The sequence below is a fragment of the Mirounga angustirostris genome, unplaced genomic scaffold, assembly GCF_029215605.1.
Source record: "Mirounga angustirostris isolate CCGP_5_RB_7025 unplaced genomic scaffold, mMirAng1.0.hap1 SCAF_5, whole genome shotgun sequence".
Classification (NCBI taxonomy): domain Eukaryota; kingdom Metazoa; phylum Chordata; class Mammalia; order Carnivora; family Phocidae; genus Mirounga; species Mirounga angustirostris.
In genome coordinates this window covers 177,856,523-177,872,544 of record NW_026991713.1, presented here as the reverse complement: position 1 = coordinate 177,872,544, position 16,022 = coordinate 177,856,523, and the positions used below count along the sequence as shown (strand labels likewise).

At 43.9% G+C, this 16,022-nt stretch overlaps 1 protein-coding gene across 1 annotated transcript; it reads right to left on the bottom strand.

The window, feature by feature from the left end:
• Positions 1-8,742: 8,742 nt before the first annotated feature.
• Positions 8,743-15,172, bottom strand: LOC135364313 (uncharacterized; the record flags this gene model as incomplete). The annotated part of the gene is made up of 3 exons (XM_064590334.1): positions 15,084-15,172; positions 9,830-9,894; positions 8,743-9,797 (listed from the first exon to the last, which is right to left on the bottom strand). Coding segments are annotated over exons 1-3 (1,209 nt in total), but the record flags the coding sequence as incomplete, so codon positions are not given.
• Between the last annotated feature and the right edge of the window lie 850 nt (positions 15,173-16,022).

The following is a 16,022-nucleotide window of genomic DNA, read 5'->3' as shown; positions in this document are numbered from 1 at the left end:
AACAAGCTGTTTTCCAAAATAAATGTAAATTCTTGCACTGGGGGTTAGAAAAAATACAGGGTACAAAGAATTAACTTAAAACAACCTTATAATCATAACCCCTTCTGAGGCATCTGGTTTTAAGTGTACCTCTTATTTATGAGCAGCAAATAACTGTATTTTAAATCCAATTAGATATTTAATAGGAGAGCTTAACCCAATCACATTTATTGTGATGTCTGACATATTGGGATTTAATTCTGTCATCTCATTTCATATTTTTTTATTTACCATGTGCCTCCCTCCCCTTACTTTCTTTTATGGATTGATAAAGTTTCCTTCTTTCCTTTTCTTCTTCTGTTTTGGAAATGATAGCTTACACTTCTGTTTTGTTTGTTTGTTTTTTGCTACCCATACATTTTTTAAACAAATATACATTATATTTTTCCCTAAAATTACATAATGTCTCTGTTCTTCCCTCAAGCAAGAAAAGGGCTTCTTCCCTCCCATTTTCCATGTTACTGCCCTATAGAAGTGCACATCTATCTTTTGTAAACACAAAAGCAGTTTTACTAAGTTCAGTGGTTAGTAAGATTTATCAAATTACTCAATGACGTCTTCATTCACTCTTGTTGCTTGTGTCCCACTCCTTCATCAGAGTGAACTTTTCTTTTTGCTGAAGTACATCCATTAGTAGCTTTCTTGTGGAAGGATGGGGCCATCTGTGCAAGTAAACCGTTCCTGTCTTTTTATGCGTGAAAGTGTCTTTACTTTGTTCTCACTCTTGAGCGATAGCTTCTCTGGGTATATAATTCTGGATTGACAGTTGTTCTTCCTCAGCTGTTTTATGTTTGAGGGCATCTAATGCTACTGATGAGATGTCTGGATTGTCTTTGCTTTATTGGGGAAATCAACGTCTTCTCTCCAGTAGCAATGAATCTTTTCTGTTTATCTTTAAAACTCTGCAGTCACTAAAATTGTCTGTGTGTCAGTTTATTTGTGTTTATCCTACTTAGCACAAGATGTGAAATTTCTAATTAGGGATCCAATATCTTCCCACAAAAGCAAACTTCAGCAAATAGAAAAGACACGTCTTATTCCTGAACAAGATGGCTCAGCATCATAAAGATGTCAAAGTCTCCATAAAAATGCCAAATTGTTCCCCCCACCCCAGAGCCAGATAAGATGATTTGAATGTTCAAATGGAAAGATAAACATGCAAAAATAGGGAAACCACACAAAAGGGAAATAAAGGCTAACTACTGTAAACATATTATACAGCTTCTTTAAGTAAAAATGTGATCCTAGGGCATAAGTAGACAGAAAGATCAACACAAAAGCCAGAAACAGACCTGAGGACATAAGAAAGCTTAGTATGTGTTAAATGTGATGTCTCAAATCATTGGGGGAAAAGATAGACTTTTTAATAAATGGTTTTGTAGTAGGTATTTATACTTGGACAAAATTGAATTCGTTCCTCACACCATAAACTAGAATAAATTCAAAATGGGTTAGAAAGCTAATGTAAAGTGTTTTTAAAAAATTATGAATGAATTCCTTTACAACATGGGCATAGAGAAATCCTTTCTAAATATGATGAAAAATCCATATGCAATCAATAAAAAGACTGATAATTTGATTGCATAAAGATATACCTTTTTATGGCTAAAAAATCAATGTAAGCAAAGTAAAAAACACAGTAAATGAGAAACCATGGACTATAAGCATAATCTATAATGTAGACAAATATATATCCCTAATAATATAAATCCTAATATATGTTATAATAATGTCCCTAATATATAAAATCCTTTCAAAAGAGAGGGGTGAAAGACCACAAACTTGCCAACCAAGCAAAAGACATAACCACATAGTTCATGAAAATCAATGTACAAATAGCCCTTTTAGACATATGAAAAGATATTCAACCTTATTCTTAACAAGAGGAATAGAAATTAAAACTACACCCAGGTACCATCTCTTACCTTTCATTCTGGCAAAAATCCTAGACCTGAACAACACTCTCTTGGGGAAGACACAATAAGATGCAAAATGGCTAGCCCCTCCAGAAGGAAATGTGGCAATATCCAACCAACTACAAAGCACTTACCCTTTGACGCTCTGATCCCACTCCTAGGGATTTACTCTTGCCCACCCCCAAGACACACCTCTGCAAATACAAAACAACATCTGAACAGGTCAGCATCGCACCCTTGTTTCTCATAACAAAATATTGGAAACAATCTAAATACCACTGCTAGGAGACTCATTGAAAAATGATGGTCCATGCAGTCAAATGCTGTGCAGCTGGGAAAACAGTGAGGAAGATCCTTAAGAATTGATAGAGTGGTTTCCAGGATATGTTGTTAAGTGAAAAGAGCAAATTGCAAAAGGCTATTGGAATATGCTAAGGGTGTGTGTGTGTGTGTGTGTGTGTGTGTGTGTGATTTTTTTTTTTTTTTTTCTGGAAAGGAACATAGGAAAGATAAACAAGTTAAGAGCTTCTTCTAATATTTCTTACAAGGTAGGTCTACTGGAGACAAATTCCTCATTTTGTGTTCTTCCTAACTTTTGAAGGATAGCTTTGCTGGGCTAAATTTCTAGGCTGGAGGTCTTTTTCTTTTTATGACACATTAAATATTCCACTCCATTCTCTTCTTGCTTGCATGGTTTGTGAAGAGGACTCTGATGTAATTCTCTAATCCTCATGCTCTGTACATAAGGTGTTTTCTTCCTCTGGCTTCTTTCAAGATTTTCCATTTGTCTTTGATTTTCTGCAGTTTGAATATGATATGCCCACGTGTAGATTTTTTGGTATTTATCCTCACTGATGTTCTCTGAGCTTCCTGTAAGTGTAGTTTGGTGTCTGTTGTTAATTGTTAAAAACTCTCGGTCATTATTATTTCAAATATCTCTTCTGTTCCTTTCTTTATTTCTTCTTCTGGTATCCCCATTACACACATGTTGTACATTTTGTAATTGTCCCACTGTTTTGAGTATTTGTGTCCCCCTTTCTTTTCATTCTTCTTTTTATTTGCATTTCAGTTTGGGAAGTTTCTACTGACGTTTTTCAAGCTCACTGGTTCTTTCCTCTACCATTGCCCAATCTACTGGTTTGCCCATCAAAAACATTCATTTCTGTCATGGAGTTTTTGATTTCTAGCATTTCCTTCTGATTCTCTTTTCGCATTTCCATCTCTCTGCTTACCCATCTGTTCTTGCATCATGTCCACTTTTTCCATTAGCTCCCTTAGCATATGAATCATAGTTGTTTTAAATTCCCAGCCTGATAATGTCAACATCTGTGTCGTGTCCAGGTCTGGTTCTGGTGCTTGGTTTGTGTCTTCAGACTCTGCTTCCTCTTGTTTTTTAGCATGCCTGTAATATTTGTTGAAAGTCAGACATGATGTATCAGGTAATAGGAACTGAAGTAAGGAGGCCTCAGTCTAGCTCTGTGGGATTCTTGTCTCTTAGGGACATTGACAGGATGTGATTTGACCACAGGTCCGTTCCGTACGTGCCTCTGCTCATTCCTGCCCCCTTAGGCAATCACCTTGGGCCATTGTTGCTATGTTTCAGCCCCCATTCATGAGTAGAGAAGTCCTCCCCAGATGACCCAGTCCTTAGATACATGGAGTCAATTCTCTGTTCGCTTTACCTTGCAAGATTTAACTCCCAAAGAATCTGGGTGTTTTTCAATGGCAGTTAAGTCTTAAAACATATTTTTATACTTTTTTCCATTATTTCTATGATTTTGGAGATGGAAGGAGGGAAGCATTGTGTGAACTTATGTTGCCATTTTTAGGGAAAGTAACCTCTCTTCCCCCCTATGGCTTTGAAAAAGCAGCTCCGGGGCGCCTGGGTGGCTCAGTTGGTTGGGCGACTGCCTTCGGCTCAGGTCATGATCCTGGAGTCCCTGGATCGAGTCCCACATCGGGCTCCCTACTCGGTGGGGAGTCTGCTTCTCCCTCTGACCCTCCCCCCTCTCATGTGCTTGCTCTCTCTCATTCTCTCTCTCTCAAATAAATAAAATCTTTAAAATAAAGAAAGAAAGAAAGAAAAAAGAAAAAAGAAAAAGAAAAAGAAAAAGCAGCTCCGTTTCATAGAGCATGGATTGCCCTGGCGTTTCAATTGCTATCTTAATTAGCTTGTAGACAGGCATTTGCCTGACTTGCTTGGATAATGATAACAATCCTTTTGGAAGATTATTGACTGATACTTCAGATTTTTCAATCAAAAACCTTAAATTGCAAAATTACATATTTCAGACATGTATTAACTTCAGTAACAAAAGTAAAGATGCCACATAGAATATTTGAACATCATTGAACTTCCTGCTCTGATGCACAATTATAGTATTTTTGTGAAATTACAAAGAAAGTAAGAGGACGTGATCTTTCCTCTCTTAAAGGCAATTTCTTTCTTTCTTTCTTTTTTTTTCCCAGCAAAAACTGAGATATATAATCCATGAAGCCAAGCAGGGTTTCTGCTACCTGCCCTTCCCAATTGTTCACATTCAGTGCAGGGGATCAGCCAAAATGCGTTTGGGCAAAAATAGCAATTTTGCCCACCCCCAATCCTCTTTCTTTTCTGTCCCCCATCACCACTCCAATTTGGCCATAATTGTACCGTTCCCATAACAACAGCCAAATAGCTGGATCTTTGCGGAGGGCTTATAACAGGGTTGTCCACAAAGCCACTGGTAATGCTGTGCAGACCCTGCATATCAGCATCTCATAAAAGAGACAGCTATCGGGGTGAACGTTCTTGGCAGCTCCAGACCTAACTTGCTAACTTGCTGCTGATGACCACCTCTGAGTTCCTGAACTGAGGCCCGTATTTCTCTTACATTCCTCGCATGCACTCAGCCTTCCGATTGTCATTCCCTCATGGCCTGCCTGGGACATTAAAAAAGGCACACACAGAGAGAAAATCTCCTTCTCAGCATAATATTCCACCAAATTGCAGCAAAAATCAAAGAATAACATTCTTGAGATCTCAGGGCTACCTTTACGGGGAACTCTCTCTCTCTCTTATATATATATTTTTTTTCCTCTCTCTCTCTCTCTCTCTATATTTTTTTCTTCTCCTTTTTGCTGAGCCACTGTGTGATTTTTAGGGAGCAAATTTGTTGGTCAGGATACAAGAGCTGGCTGAACAAGAAGTTTTTTTGTGACGGACTGCAAGGTATGTCAAGCTAAGTTAGATGAGTTCTTACCAGCAGCTATTTTGATCTCTCAGTAATGAATGAGACAGCTGCTGTGGGTCAACCTGGCGCTGAATCCCATTTTCTGTCTGAACTGAGGACAGGTACTTTGCAAACTGACAGTTCTTCTACCCTTCCTTTGTGAGTGTGCTGCTAACATGCAGACTGACGTGGGTCAAAATCTGGGGTGTAGGGAGGGCAAGAGAAAAGGACTGTGGGGATAAGAGGTTGTGATTCGCATTCACCTGTGAACCCAGACTCAGGGTTTGTTCTAGCAGCCAGCCGTGCCGTACCTGTAGCTGCAGGCGTGAAAGCCACTGGCAAGGACTATAAGCAGAGCCCAGGGGCTCCCTCCGACAGAAAGAGAGCATGGGTCACCTCCTCTGCTGTCTCTGGGAGCTGAGGTGGGCTGGGCTGTCGGGCAACTTGATACCTGGCAGCCAGAGACCTCCAGGCTTCAGGTTGGACCCGTCAGAAATGGGTTTCAAATGTGTCACATCGGATGAAATTTTCGTTTTTACCCTGTCCGGGGACAATGCCAATATTTTGTATTTGCAAGAACTATTATCTAATTTTCTAAGCAATTTCTCGTGTTTTACTAATGATTTGATTGATCCCATGTGCATTGAAATATGCTCTGATGTTTGACTTTGTAAAGTGTGGATCGCAGACCGGCAGCATCACATCCCCTGGAGCTTGTGAGAAATGTAGACTCCTGATCCCACCCCAGATGTCTTGGATCTGAATCCGAATTTTAACAAGACACTCAGGTGGTTCAGTGCACATGAGGGGTTGGGAAACACTGTTACGGGTTGATCCTCTGCAAGTCTGTTCAGATTGCTCTCGTATTTGTATTTCCTTGGGAAGGATGAATTTGTCGTTTTTTAAAGATTTATTTATTCATGAGATAGAGAGAGAGCAGGTGGGGAGGGGCAGAGGGAGAGAGAGAGAGAATCTCCAGCAGACTCCCCGCTGAGCGAGCGTGGAGCCTGACTCGGGGCTCAATCTCATGACCCGGAGATCATGACCTGAACTGAAATCAAGAGTCAGACACTTGATTTTAGACACTGATTGAGCCACCCAGGCACCCCTGTTTGTCAGTTTTTATAAGATGTACTTTGGAATTTTAGTTTGAAAGCTCATCTTGAGTAAGTGTGTGTACGGGTACGTATGTGTGCACGTGTGTCTGTATGCATGCCCGTATGTTTCTTTTTCCCTTGAGGCCCTGGTGAGTCCAGCTGGGAAGAACATGAGACTCAGTCAAATATGCCTGAATGGGGACCATGACTCCAGAACTGACCAGCTGTGGGGCCCTGGACAAACTACCTCATCTCTTTGAACCTCAGTTTGTTCAACTGTTCAGTGAGGATGATAACAACCTCACCCAGTTCTTATGAGGATAAAAATAATATACATAAGACCCATAGCCCAGTGCCTGGTCCATAGTGGGTGTTGAATAAATTGTCAGAGCATTACCACTGTCTTCAGTTTTACAGAGGGTAGCATAGTACAGTAAAGTACACAGAGCTTAAGTTTTGGGCTTGGTGACTGTTTGCACAGGTATCACCTGGGTAACCCCTGCCTTGATCAAGGTACAGAATATCTCCAGCCCACCAGAAAGCTCCCTTTATGTCCTTGTTATTTCAGAGATATAAAAGATTCAGTCTTTGCCCTGGGGAAGCTTTACCATCTCTCTGGGACAAGAAATCTGAACTATGTGAAATTGTTAGTGAGCAATCATTAGCAACTATATATTCAATTCTGTGTTTGGGGCTGGTGTCTTAGTCCATTTGGGCTGCGATAGCAAAAATATCATAGACTGGGCAGCTTAAACAACAAATATTTATTTCTTGCTGTTCTGGGGCTGGGAAGTCCGAGGTCGGGGTGCTGGCACATTCTGTGTGTGGTGAGGGCCTGCTTCCTGGTTCACAGATGGCCATCTGGCTATGTCCTCACATGGTGGAAGGGGGAAAGGAGCATGTTGGGGCCTCTTTTATAAAGGCATGAATCCCACATCATCCCACAAAATGCTCCCTCCTAGTACCATAACATTGGGAGCTAGGATTTCAACCTATGAATTTGGGGGGTAGGAATATCAACATTCAGTTCATTGCATCTGGGGACTTATAATAAAGGAAATGGGGTTATGAGAACTCAGAATTCGGGAAGCTTTGAGGAAGGCTGTGTGGGGTGAGAAATTCTGAACTCCCTCCCTGTCAAGGTGAGGCAGAAATTCTTCCCCTTTTCAGGTGAGGATCCTGAGTGTTTAGTGAAAGAGCTGAGATTAGAATTTTTCATCTTGCAGAATTCTTGTTCCCCAGCTATATTCTCTATCTGATTTAGGGTTAGATTGTCTCTAGGCATGAGGGACGGTTCTGATTTTCATTATTGCTCTTCGAAAGTCCTTTGTAGGATCATCATGAATGAGAGGGAGGTAGCTTCACAAATGAGTTCAGGGAAGGAGGGTGTGACACTGGACATGCTTCTCAAAGGATGAGAGAACAAAAGGAGACATGGGAAAAGAAAACAGTCCTCGTTCCCTCATGCCCAATCCTGGTGGAAACCTTGATTTAGATCTCTATGTATGTATAAGCTATGGAACACAATACATTTAGACAATTTGAACCCTGGGTCACCCTTAGATGGGACTTGAGTTTTGTAGGTTTGTTAAGCCCAAGAGCAGCATGTGCTCATGAGATAGCCTGCCAGACTCTCAGCTCAAAGAGATAATGGCTCAGCTTATGGGATGGTTAGTTCAACTTGCCCATGCCCTTCTGGCACAGTGTTGCTATTCCTGAGTTGGGTCAGTCAGAGATGCACAAACTATGAGAACAGGGAGGGACATCTGTCTGGAGGTAGGGGAGGAACTGCCTGTTCCCCCAGTCTTCTCAAAGCCCATCAAGACTGCAGCTCTACTGACAAGGTACAGCCTGAGGAAATGGCAGCCGATGTTTAACAAAATATGTGGGTTGAGAAAATATTTCAAAAACAAGAAATGGAAAGGATTAGGTTGGAGCAAAGGAAACAAAGTAGAACCTGATGTGAGATGAAGCTAGAGAGGTAGAAGGGCTTGTGCCCCATGATAAATAACTTTATTATCTTAAGGATGCTGGGAAGCCATTGGAGAGTTTTATAAGAAGGCTCTGTGACATGACCAGGCTTTGAAATGATCACTCTGCAGTGGGACAACTAGACTAAAAGAAGTCAGGATGGCGCAGTTAAATAGTCAGGAGGCTACTGCGGTGAAATGGAGGTTGCTTGGATGAATATCATGGTGGTGGTAGTAATGGTGGGGGTGCTGGGGGTGGTGATGGTGACAGTGACGGTGATGGTGTAGGTGGTACTGATGGTGACAGTGGTAGCAGTGGTAATGATAATGATCATGGTGATAATGGTGGTAGTGGTGATGATGGTGGTGATGGTGGTGATGATGGTGGTGATGGTGGTGATGGTGGTGGTGGTGATGATGGTGGTGATGATGGTGGTGATGGTGGTGATGATGGTGGTGGTAGTGATGGTGATGGTGGTGGTAGTGATGGTGGTGATGATGATGGTGGTGATGGTGGTGGTGAGGGTGGTGGTGGTGATGGTGGTGATGGTGGTGGTGACGATGGTGGTGATGGTGGTGGTAGTGATGGTGATGGTGGTGATGGTGGTGGTGATGGTGGTGGTGATGGTGGTGGTGGTGGTGATGATTGTGGTGATGATGATGGTGGTGATGGTGGTGGTGGTGATGGTGGTGATGATGGTGGTGATGGTGGTGATGGTGGTGGTAGTGATGGTGGTGATGGTGGTGGTGATGGTGGTGGTGATGGTGATGGTGGTGATGGTGGTGGTGGTGATGGTGGTGATGATGGTGGTGATGGTGGTGGTGATGGTGGTGATGGTGGTGGTGATGGTGGTGATGATGGTGGTGATGGTGGTGGTGATGGTGGTGATGGTGGTGGTGGTGATGATGGTGATGATGGTGGTGATGATGGTGGTGGTAGTGATGGTGATGGTGGTGGTGATGGTGGTGGTGGTGATGGTGATGATGGTGGTGATGGTGGTGGTGGTGGTGGTGATGGTGGTGGTGATGGTGGTGATGGTGGTGGTGATGGTGGTGGTAGTGATGGTGATAGTGGTGATGGTGGTGGTGGTGGTGGTGATGGTGGTGATGGTGGTGGTGGTGATGGTGATGGTGGTGGTGGTGGTGGTGATGATGGTGGTGATGGTGGTGATGGTGGTGGTGGTAGTGATGGTGATGGTGGTGATGGTGGTGATGGTGGTGGTGGTGGTGATGATGGTGGTGGTGATGATGGTGTTGATGGTGGTGATGATGGTGGTGGTGATGATGGTGGTGATGGTGGTGATGGTGGTGGTAGTGGTAGTGATGGTGATGGTGGTGATGGTGGTGGTGATGGTGGTGGTGGTGGTGGTGGTGATGGTGGTGGTAGTGATGGTGGTGGGGGTGGTGGTGATGGTGGTGATGATGGTGGTGATGATGGTGGTGGTAGTGATGGTGATGGTGGTGATGGTGGTGGTGGGGGTGGTGGTGATGGTGGTGGTGATGGTGGTGATGATGGTGGTGGTAGTGATGGTGATGGTGGTGATGGTGGTGGTGGTGGTGGCGATGTGGCAGTGTTGGTAATAATAACGATCATGGTGGTGGTGATGGTGGTGGGGGGGTGGTGAAGAGGGTGATGGTGGAAATGGAGAGAAGTGGAAATCTGCACAATATTTAGAAAGCAAAATGGACCATATTTAGTGATTCTTGGAAATCACTTAGAATTAGAGGATGAGGAACAAGAATAAATCAAATTTATTTTGTAAAGAGTCTAGAAATTACGTTAAGTTGCTCTTTGCTTAGTTGAACATGCATATTTGTTAACCTCCTTTCTACAGTATGGTTTAACAACGGGGCTCAAATGGTAACAGTCTCCAAAGCAACCACCACCGTGCATGTGTTTGTGATTGCAGTGGTGGATTTGAGGCAGCTGCACATTTTGACAATCCTATCATCAACACATGGGGCTTGTTTCCCTTGCCTTGTGATCTGGGCTGGCCTAGGACTGTTTCGGCAAACTTGTGGGAGAAGTGATGGGCATAATATCCCCCCACAGCGTCTTGTTTCTGAACCCAAGGAGTCAAGACCCTGGTAATGGATGCTCTATCTGATGGCCTGGTCCCAGAGGGGTACCATGATGCATTGCCTATTTAAATTAGAGGGGGTTTAAATTACTCAATTTGAACAGTCCTCCCCATGGAAGAGATTAAATTCCAACTAATGGAGAGATGCATGAGAAGCAAGGGGCAAGACTCTGTCAAGCGCTATTCCTCATCCAACCTCAGCTCCTTGGAACAATGACTCCTAACTGACTGTTCAGGTTTTAAGAGTGTGTAAAATGAGGAAAATAAATCGATGATTTCACGTGGTAACTCTTAAGAAGTCTATATGGTCCAGTTAGGTTATTTTTGTTAACATTTCCATTGTAAAATGGCATTTCTTCCCAGGATCAAAGCTCATCCAAATGATGCCTTCCTAGGAGCATAGGCATAAACTTTACACTCTGCTAATTGTATATCTGATTAAAACTTGAATGCATCAAACCATCCTTTGGAATAATTAGAGACACTTCACCAATAGGGGCACAAAGTTAAATGTGTCCAAACACATCTGAAATCAGCAGAGATGGAGCTAGGGAAATTAATATGGCGTTATGTCATTTTACAGTAATTTAAAAGAATGCAGAATTTGGCTTTCAAAGGATATGCTTTTTCATTTAGGGTAAAATAAGGTGCACTCTCCAGTCAAAATAAGTGGCCCATTCGTGTAAAGTTAATGTATGAAGTACAATTTATCTCCAGGTTGTTGAAGGGAGAGCAATCATTTAAGGGGCACTGCTGTTCCCTGGGAAAGGAGCCTCCAAGACAGTTTTGATCCATTGATGAGTGCTGTCTAATGCGCTCCCCGAGGTACAGTTTCCCTAAATCTATTAGACTTTTACAGTCTTCCAGGATGTGCAGTCTGGAGATGCTCTATCACACTGTATTAACTTGACAACGTAATGTACTGCCATCTTTTATTTTCATAGGAAGTACTAGGTTTGACCTTGAAACTCTTAACCACACTTTATAATCTTCAGCCCATCCTGGCAAAGAGGGCCCCCTAAGAAAAATGCCCCGGCAAGATTGTGAGTCCATAAAACCTTGGATTGGAATGACCGAAATGGGGGAGGTTTGGAGAGGAGGGGTCCTGGCAGATCTGTCTGGATCCACGGGGCAAGTGAAATGGGGAAGTGAGGAGTCATGAAAATTATTAACAGCTACTAGTTTACTGAGCTCTCATCTTGTGGCAGGCACTGCATTTCACAGAATTATCCTACTTCCTCCTTGTGAGAATGGACAGAGGCTCAGAGAGGCAAAGTAACTTACCCAAGGTCACCCAGCTAGTAAGTGGCAGAGTGTGGAACCAAACTCAGGTCTTTTTGACTCAAAAGCCAGATCTTTTGAGCATGATGCAGTGGTGCCTCACCCTAAGATAAAATCTCTGCTTTTGAGCAAAGTTAAGTCATCCTGGACTGTACTTGTCCATTTGGTGCCTTTGTGTATCATGTCTAACCCTTCCCTTCACTTGTCATAAGCTGATGGCTGGGCATTTCCTTCCTGGGTCCTTCCCTAGGGGCCCAGGATGGTGTGCTAGGGATACTAGGGATACTAGGGATACGTTTCCAGAGCAGGGAATTGAAAGGGGCTGAAACAGTAGCTCCATGCAAACTTCCTAGATGCTGAGACCATTCAGGGACCATCCTTTTGTTTCCCTGGACCAGTTAGTTCATATGCAAATGCCAGGGGACACCTGAAAGTGCCTGATCTCTGCAGATATCTAGTAGGGCCTTTGAATGGCTGAACTGAGGTCCCAGAGGCCAAGTCAAAGGTCAACAGTTCACCAGCCAACAGTGGATGCAGACATCAATTGGTTGGGAGGGGCACTGCACAGATCCATGGTGGATACTCACATACTCAAAAATTTGCTTCTTCCTGCAAGCCATAAAGGCTTTTAATTATTGAAGAATGATCCTTGCGTCTGGCCAATTTATCAGCCTCTGGCAAGAGTAAAGAGTCAACCGGCTATGAATCCTATGTGATTACTAATAAGAACGACATAAAACGACACCAGTGCTGAGGAATGTTCTTGGTTGGGCTCCAGCCAAGGCAGTCCTGGATTGGATGACCCCAGGTGAGCTACTGCTTTCTTGGTGGTTCTAAGTGGATGCAGAAGGCAAATTCTCCCAAAAGGCTGGTACTCATCGGGCCGTGGCAGGATTGGGAAGTAGGCGAAGATGGTTTCTAGTAGGTTCCCAGGTGGACCCCCCCCGGAAGGCCCCCCCCTTCCAGGATCATGATCACTCCCTCCAGGCAACCAGGGCACCCCCAGAGCCTCCTCTATGTACTTCTTCCCTCTGGGGCCCAGGCCTTCTGCAGAGGTCCACAGTGGGGAATTGGAGCCAGCATGGCTGGGCTCAAGTCACAAGATAAACAGCCCAAAGGTCCATCAGCAGATGAATGCGCAGATTAATTGTGGGGCATCCATACAATACAAAAGCATTCATCCACAAAAAAGAACAAAATTCTGATAGACGAAACAATGGGGCTGAACCTCAAAAACGATGCTGAGTGAAAGAGGCAGATGCCAAAGGTCACATGTGGTAGGATTCCATTTACAGGAAGTACGCAGACTCAGTAAAGCCCCAGAGGCAGAAAGCAGATGGGTGGTTACCAGGGGCAGTGGGTGGGAGCGATGAGGAGAAACGGCTTACTGAGGGCTGGGTCTCCTTCCCTGTGATGAAGATGCTTTGGAGCTAGGTACAGGTGTGCTGTAACCTAGTGAACGTACTAAATTCCACTGAATCCTTCACTTCCATGTGGTTACTTTATGTCCTGTGGGTTTCACTCCCATAAAAAAATAATCAAATAAACGCAAAAACATCCCATCACAAGACTCTGTTAAACAAGCTAGGGAATGCCTTGCAACCCAGCAGGGGCCAGTGAGATACCTTGGTTCACGTCCACAGCTGGGCTGAGTTCTAGGAGAGCCATTGCATTTCTGGTAGAAGTTCAGAGAGCTGACTTGCCTCGCTTGGCTGCCTAGTTCTCCCTCTCTTGAACACATGCACCATCTAGAACCCCAGAGCCATCTTGCGGTGATGGGGCTTCCAGCAGGAGGGAAAGGCCACGGGACCATGGAGAGGCTAGCCCTATCTGCCCATGGCAGCTGCTGAGTCAACACCTGTAACAGCCCCATTTTTTTTTTTTTTTTTTTTTTTGCATAGGAAAACTGGAGTCAGGTTGACCTCATGATTTATTTGGAGGGCCTTGAGAATGCAATCAGTATTGTCTAAGGTCCAAATTTAAGGAAAAGTAACTTATTTTATAATATATTTGGCAAATTAACTTTGTTTTGTACAGTGAGTTCAAGTTACTAAAGTTGAATTTTAATAAAATAGACCTTATACCTAATAGAACACATTTAACAAGTGAGGAAAAATTCACAGAATATTGCAATTCAAATATGGAAACCAGGGGCACCTGGGTGGCTCAGTGGGTTAACCTTGACTCTTGATTTGGGCTTAGGTCATGAGCTTAGGGTCATGATCCAGGCCCGCCCCCCCAGCGGGCTCTTGTCTCCAGGTGGACCCTGCTTGAAATTCCCTCTCTCCCTCTGCCTCTTCCCCCCTAAAAAAAAAGAGACAAATATGGAACCCAAACTAAAGACTCTTGTCTTTTTCATTGAGAAGAATCAATTCTTATTTGTTTAAACCATCCTAAAAAACAACAGAAGCCATCATCTGTGCAGAGCTTGCTGTGGGACCTTCAAGAGACTGGAAATAAGGTGGGAGACAGATCTATACATGAATAATCCAACAATGTACGGTGACCACCATGTGAGAGCTATAATTGGGGATGCATGGGAGCCCAGGGAAGGCACCTGCACCTGTCATCCAGGTGAAGCGGTTGTTCACTCAGGGGAGGGGCTGGGGGCTCTGCCTGGGCAGAGCTAGTCTTGAGAGAAAAGACCTGGTAAGGCGCATGCAGGAAGCCGATCCCCGGCTCAGTTTTGCTAGACTACAGCATGAATCCGATAAAGGAAAAAAAAAGGTAACAGACATATCAGCAATCTTCCAACCACCCTCCCTGTTGGCCTCGCTGTGTTAACCTGTGCAGGGAGGGGACGGGGCCGGGGCGGAAGGCCAGAGCTGGCCCCTTTCCCTCCCTCGAGGAAGGACAGGGGGTGGGTTGCAGAAGAGAACAAGGGAGGAGCATTAAGGAATTAATGAAGGAGAGAAGAAAATGAGATGAGCAGCTCCCATTAGAACCAGGGCTTTGAGGAGAGAGGCATGGAAAGTGGGTTTTTAGGACATCCCTCTGTGTGTGAAGGCCTTCAATGAGAAATTGTCAGTAAGGACTATCATTAAAGTTCAGTGCTTTTTGGGGTTGGATTTTCTGTTGGTCACACTGCTGGCTGTGGGAGTCTCAGTCTCCTTTAAGGCAGGCAAAAGAACACCGGGTTTCCTTTGGGCGACAGTGAGGGATAAGGTAGGGGATGGAAGAGATGTGTAGATGGCTAGATGGAGAATCCCTGGGCTCTGGGACTTTATCCTGCAGGCAGAGGAGAACTTTTGGATGGGCAGACAAATTATGTAGCTTCCCTAAAGCTCAACTGCATCTATAAAATGGAAATCACGATGATACCCGTCCTATAGATCTGTGTCGTGGGTGTCACAAAAAAACCACACATGAAAATAGACTAACACATTTCCCAGCACAGAGCAGCCTCCTAATTAACCATTACTGAATCCGGATCTTCCTTTATGCCCCCAAACTGACCTGCCCCATGTCCTATTCATCAAGGACCCACCGTCTCTCTAGAGCTGTTCCAAAATTCGCACCATGGAACCACAGTGGCAAGAGCTTTGTGATGATTTCATGGTTCGTATCGAACTTCATGGAGGGGGTGAGGTGGGTGTTTCTGTGGGCAGAAGAGAAATACACACACCGTCTGCTTCATTATAAGGCTCTGATCCTTGAGCAGGCTCTTTATGCAGTTTGAGCTCAAGGGCCTGCCTGAAATGAGGAGCACAGATAAAAAGAATAACAAACATGTGTTACACATTTGCTCTGTGCGCTTCTGCGCAGGATCCTCCTTAATCTTCACAACAGCCCTATGACATAGCTCCTTGTACCTGCTCTTTACAGATGAAGAAACAGCCCAGAGAGGTAAAGTACTTTGCCTAAGGCCACACAGCTAGGAAGCAGCAGGTCCAAGTCCTGAACACAGACTCTTTGCCATTAGTCTGAGCTCTTGAATCCGAAGACATGCACCTCTCTCAGGAAAGCCAAGAAATCCTGGTGGAGGAGTGAAAGTCCAAAAGTACATTAAACATAGTCATAAACGTACCTTGAAGGGCCAGATGACTAGATTCTATTAGCATTAAAAAAAGTTAGCAGTTAGCATTTAAAAAAAGAGGTATTTATATGTTCGTCCTCACCCTCATAACCCATTCTGTTCCAATAAATTAACTGTGCTCAGCTTTGCAGAGAAGCAGGGAGCTGCCCCAAATCAGATGGCTCCATACACACACTATTTCTCTTGCAGGATCATTCCTAGAGGGGATTTCTGCAGCCAAATGACACCAAGTGTGACCATTGCAAAGTACAAACAGGATTAAAAGGAAAACATCTGTGTTTTGCAAGGCTGCACTAACTCAAGACAAACAAGCTGTGTATATACTCAAATGCTCAGTGACTTCTGATGGCATCCCCACACCTGAGTTCATTGGGTGGCCTGGGGCATGAA